Raw genomic sequence first — 5,813 nt, forward strand, 5'->3', positions numbered from 1 at the left:
AATTAATAAATATAAAAAAATCCGTTAAAACACGTTGACAGTAGCTATCAGAATAGTTATCTGTCGCTTTTCATGCGAGAAAAGTATTGCCATAGTAGAATATATATCTTGGCTTCAGTTATTATGAAGTTGTCAACATGTCAGTATGGATTTAACGGATTTCTTCTGCCTGGTTGGTACAGATGCATTGATTATCGATGACAGTTGTAATTGAAGCAGAGCAGAATAAAAATGACAAATATGTACGTGTAACCAGTGTAACGTCATCATAAATGGCAAATATTTAAATTATTAGTCTTATATGTTTAAATGAATAGTACAAAATTAATGTAAAATAATTAGAAGTTATAATGTCTAAGCCCAAAACAAATATTTTGACAAAGCGTTCGTACAAAAATATAATTATTGGTTTAATATGTATTATCATATTCTTGAGTTTACCAGCCATATGCCAAGGTCATGGTCACTCTCACGATGAAAATCCTTCTTTCAAGTATTCCCGCGAAGCAAATGAAAGACATACACATGAACACCATCATTCACACGATCATCATCATCACACACAAGAAAAACCAAAAGTTAGCAACCAGCCCAGTAATTTAAGAACCAGTTCTGAAGTATGGATAAGTGCTCTAGGAGCAACTTTATTGATAAGCGCTGCACCATTCTTAATACTTTTTCTGGTACCTCTCGATAGTACAGCAGAGAAAAAACCTCTATTAAAAGTTCTTCTTGCATTTGGATCTGGAGGTTTACTAGGAGATGCTTTTCTGCATTTGATACCACATGCTCTGATGCCTCATGATCATTCTGATCACAGTCACTCACATTCACATGCACACACTCATGGTGATGGAAGTCATAAACACGATATGAGTGTTGGTATGTGGGTACTTGCAGGTATTATTACATTTCTTTCTGTTGAAAAATTAGTACGAATTCTGAAAGGAGGCCATGGACACTCTCACAATGCCTGTGTAGAAAAAACTAAAGATAAAAAACAAAAATCGCCACCTAAAGAACCTGAGATCAAAGTTGCAGGATATCTAAATCTTGCTGCTGATTTTACACATAATTTTACAGATGGATTAGCAATAGGAGCTTCCTATCTAGCTGGAAATAGTTTTGGCATGTTAACAACTATAACAATTTTACTTCATGAAGTACCTCATGAAATAGGCGACTTTGCTATTTTGATTCAATCAGGTTGCTCAAGGAAAAAGGCTATGTGTTTGCAATTAATAACAGCATTAGGTGCCTTGGCGGGGACTTCAATAGCTTTAATCTGCGGTGGAACAGCAGGTGCTGCTACATGGGTGTTACCATTTACTGCAGGAGGATTTATATATATTGCTACAGTTTCTGTGATACCTGAATTATTAGAAGGATCTACAAAATTGAAACAATCACTTAAAGAAATTTTTGGTTTATTATGTGGTGTGTACATGATGGTTTTAATTGCTCGATTTGAATGAGCAAGGAAATAAATCTTTATTTTAGGAACATGGTATGGTAGCAATTAAATATTGATTATGCATTTGAGTGTATGATCCATAAGACTGAAATTAGCATAATCTCTTTATTTTGTTCAAAACTAATCACATATTTTTAGTGCTCTTCTATGTAAACCAATATGAACCCATTTATCATTTAATGAATATTGAAAAACATTTATTTAAAAGTATCAAATATATTTGTTCAATAAATAGACTACATGATATTAGGCATTTTTCACTTTAATACTTTTTTTAATTCATTTAAACAATATGTTGCTTGACTTTCAATTTCATGATTCTTATTTCCATTTCCAAGTTTCCAAGCTTTTCCACATGCAGATTTCGCTTCTTCTAATAATCCTTGCTTCATGAAAACTATTCCTAGATTTGCATATATTGAACCAATTTCTTCCATCTCAGGTAATTTCATGCTGAGTTTAGCGGCACTTTTCAAATAATGCTCAGCATCTTTTAAGTTCCCTGTCTGCATTATTGGGTTGCAATTTTAATAAAAATATAATTTATATTACATATTTATTATTTTTTAAAGCTAATAACAACTCACATGAGAATTAACAGCTCCTAGATCATTAAGAAGTACAGCAGCTTGTTCTGTATCAGTCCCATGTATTGTAACATACGTATTGTAAGCTGCTAGAAGATGTTCATTTGCTTCTTGATAATTTCCTTTCTCAATTTGAAAATGAGCAAACCTATATAAAATATTATTCTATATAATACATAATGAAATTTCACTTTTTTGAGCATACCAGTATCGTGCCATTCCCCATAAACCTAAAACATCATTGTTTGCTTCTTTTAGTCCTGCTACATGTTTACTCAAACCCTTCAAAGCCCATTCAAAACCTAATTCTGCTTTATCTAATTCTTTTCGTAAGTAATAAATGCGAGCCAGTTTTAAACTTATGTGCAGCATCTTTATTATAAGTGTTACAGTTATGATATTTGATGCTTTGCAGTAAAAATTTTATATAACACAAAAATACCTTCAAATCATCTTGTGAAGTACCTTGCTGCAACAATTGTTGCATAACACTAACAAACAACTTTTCCGCTTTATCTAATTGGCCCTGATCTAGTGCTAAATTAGCCATTATATCATGTATATAAGTAACTCCTAATGTATTTTGTTTTTGTTGTGCCATACGTAATGCTACATGCAACATTTGTTCAGCCTTTGCAAGCTCATCTCTCTGTATACATAAAATTGATCTTTTAATGACCATGATCATTTCATCTTCTTCCTCAACTTCTGTTGAAAATCCAAGCCATGTGAAAATACTAGTACCGAGCATAATTAAGTAATTCCTGCTGTTGTTTGAATTTGTATATTCAGAAACATGACTGGTTTTAAGTTTACAGTTGCCATCATTGAATTTAAATTTAGTTTGCTGTTGTATGATTGCGTTTAAAGGTCTTCTTGGTACAGATTGGAACAAGTTGAAAGATTTTTTAATAAATCCACATTTGAGTAAATTTTGAATATGTGATACTGCCATTTTAATTTACCGAAAATAATAAAAACTATACTTTTGTTTTAAATAAATAATTTAGAAATTAGTTTGCCAATGTAAGGATCAAATTTGACTTGGTACTGTTAATTTTCTTACATAATTTATTTTTATTATATTATTAACTTAAATAATATTCATGATCACAATATATATACTTAAAAAAATAAATAAGAGTATCTGATTTATTGATTTAGATTATTTAAAATTTAAATAGTCCCAAATTATTTAAAAAACTGGGTTAAATTGAAACTTGAAGTTTGACAGGTAAAACAGTATCTCACTTGACACTTGACAGTTGGGCAAGCACATGGTGTTTAATTCTGTGTTTTATTTTTGAAACGCATTGAAATTGTTTAATAGTTAATGTTATTTATTAATTAATTATAAAAAATGGGTAAAAAAGGCAAGGATAAAAAAAAGATAAAAGGAGCCGAGAAAACGGCTATGAAAACAGAGAAAAAAATCATCAATAAACAGAAAAAACAATTAGCAGCCTTAGGAGAGGTTAGGTTATGCCCACAACTTTATTTTAATAAAATTAATTTAATCTTAAATAATTTCAAAAATGATTTGTTTTAAAGGATGATATTGAAACTATTATTGCCCAAATTGAAAAAGAAGAAGCAAAACGATTGGAAGTAACAGAAACAATAGTACCTCCACCATCGCCAAGAGTTAATTTTAGTATTGTAGCTTTACCTGATAAAGATGAAATATTAATTTTTGGTGGTGAATATTTCAATGGCCAAAAGGTAAATATATAATTTATCTCTCTACTTAATATTTGATTTTTCCATACAAATTATATTTTTCTTCTTGAACCACACATATAATACCAGTTCTTTCTTGTAGACCATGGTTTATAACGACATGTATGTTTACAATGTAAACAGCAGTGAATGGAAATTAGTCAAAGTACCAGGTGGTCCTCCACCACGTTGTGGTCATCAAATGGTTTCTATTGCAAGTGATGGAGGACAGTTATGGTTATTTGGAGGAGAATATGCTAGTCCTACGCAAAGTCAATTCTATCACTATAGAGATTTATGGGTTTATCGTATCAGCACTAAACGCTGGGAAAAAATTAATCGTAGTGGTGCACCATCTGCTAGAAGTGGACATAGAATGGTAAAAGAAACATCTAATAAAATATAATATATCATCTGATATAATTTAATTTATTTTTGTTGATTTGTATGTTTTTTTTTTAAAGCTTGCTCATAAGAAGAAACTATTTATATTTGGAGGATTTCATGATAATCTTAGAGATTACAAATATTTTAATGATTTACATATATTTTCATTAGAAGATTATGTATGGACGAAAGTTGAGCCAGGTGGTATAGGTCCCTCACCTAGATCTGGTTCTTGTTTTGTTGTTGGTAGCCAAGATCGTCTTATTGTTTGGGGTGGTTACAGTAAAACTGTAATAAAAAAGGGAGTGGATAAAGGAACCACCCATACTGACATGTTTGCATTATGTGCTGATAGTAAGAATACTTTTATAATGAAATACCACATGATTTAATCATAATACTTACTTTTTGTTTTGATTTAAAGAACATAGTACTAATGCAAATGCTTACAAATGGGTATCAATTAAACCTGGAGGCATACGTCCCGGTCCTAGAAGTGGTATGTCCGCTTGTACTAGTGCTACTGGTAACTTGCGAGCCTACATATTTGGTGGTGTTACTGATGTTGAGGAAACAGAAGATGAATTGCAAGGCTCATTTAATGATGATTTACTTCATCTGGATCTTGAGAATATTTTTTGGAATAAAGTGCAACTAAGTGGTAAGTAATGTCTTAATAAATGTAAATATGTCTTTTTATTTTTGATTATATGTAATATTGTTTCCAGGTAACAAAGAGATTAAAAAATCTGAAAGTTTGGAAAATACTCAGGCTCCGCAACAAGACACAAATTTGGACAACATTGAGACTGCAGTACAACAAACAACTGGTTAATAAAAAATAGTTACATTTAACCAAAAATATTATAAATACTAATATCGACATTGTTTATTTCATATTTGTAGTTTCCACCGATGGCGTATTCAAAATGGTTATTGGAGGAAGTGTGTCAAGCACAAGTAGTTCTGTTACTAAAAGCACTGTGGAAGTACGAGATGAAAATTGGCCTAGAGCAAGAATGAATGCTGGTTTAGTGATATGCAGAGGACAATTATATCTTTATGGAGGACTATTTGAGATAGGTTCCAAACAAATAACTTTATCTGATTTATATTCTTTAGATATTCGTAAAATGGACAAATGGAAAGTTTTAATTCCTTGTGATATTTCAAAATCTGAATGGTTTGGGTCTGATTCAGAATCGAGCAATGATGAGTGTGAGAGTATGTCTGAGGATGATGATTTGGAAACTAGTTCAGATTCAGATGTTGAACTTAATTAGTTAATATCTTTATATGTAATATTGAAAAAAAAACAAATAAATAAAATATTAAATATTTCTAAAATGACTAATTAATAAACTTTAATACTATGTGATATTTAAAATTCTAAAGTGCGGCCAAAATTCGAGATTTAATTTGGTCTAATATATACATTAAAATATTAGTAAAAAAATTGATTTATTCTTCTACAAAGAAATAAATTAGTCAATTTATGTATTTTAATATTCTGATTTTTTTAAACTGAATATTATGTATATTTTACAAAATATGTAAGTTATGAATCAATATATTTCATACCGCAGTAAATCCTGTAATTTTGTCTGAAAAAAAGAACACTTGTAATATTTTTTTACTTGAAATTA

General features: G+C 30.3%; 3 protein-coding genes across 3 annotated transcripts; 2 read left to right on the forward strand and 1 right to left on the reverse strand.

The window, feature by feature from the left end:
- Nucleotides 1–232: 232 nt before the first annotated feature.
- Nucleotides 233–1,633, forward strand: LOC113373154 (protein catecholamines up). The gene has a single exon (XM_026613469.1). It carries the CDS (start codon nucleotides 351–353, stop codon nucleotides 1,473–1,475), a length of 1,125 nt encoding a protein of 374 aa, XP_026469254.1. The 5' UTR covers nucleotides 233–350; the 3' UTR covers nucleotides 1,476–1,633.
- A 98-nt stretch (nucleotides 1,634–1,731) lies between these two features.
- Nucleotides 1,732–2,917, reverse strand: LOC113373038 (tetratricopeptide repeat protein 19 homolog, mitochondrial). Its single transcript, XM_026613375.1, has 4 exons — nucleotides 2,504–2,917; nucleotides 2,267–2,433; nucleotides 2,062–2,209; nucleotides 1,732–1,980 (listed from the first exon to the last, which is right to left on the reverse strand). Exons 1-4 carry the CDS (start codon nucleotides 2,810–2,812, stop codon nucleotides 1,732–1,734), a joined length of 873 nt encoding a protein of 290 aa, XP_026469160.1. The 5' UTR covers nucleotides 2,813–2,917.
- A 407-nt stretch (nucleotides 2,918–3,324) lies between these two features.
- Nucleotides 3,325–5,450, forward strand: LOC113373419 (kelch domain-containing protein 4-like). Its single transcript, XM_026613717.1, has 7 exons — nucleotides 3,325–3,535; nucleotides 3,613–3,783; nucleotides 3,884–4,159; nucleotides 4,245–4,521; nucleotides 4,592–4,828; nucleotides 4,896–4,997; nucleotides 5,074–5,450. Exons 1-7 carry the CDS (start codon nucleotides 3,422–3,424, stop codon nucleotides 5,448–5,450), a joined length of 1,554 nt encoding a protein of 517 aa, XP_026469502.1. The 5' UTR covers nucleotides 3,325–3,421.
- Nucleotides 5,451–5,813: the final 363 nt, after the last annotated feature.

The sequence above is a fragment of the Ctenocephalides felis genome, unplaced genomic scaffold (genome assembly GCF_003426905.1).
Source record: "Ctenocephalides felis isolate EL2017-DRISC unplaced genomic scaffold, ASM342690v1 CF-g0.4_SCAFFOLD_01604, whole genome shotgun sequence".
NCBI classification, from domain to species: domain Eukaryota; kingdom Metazoa; phylum Arthropoda; class Insecta; order Siphonaptera; family Pulicidae; genus Ctenocephalides; species Ctenocephalides felis.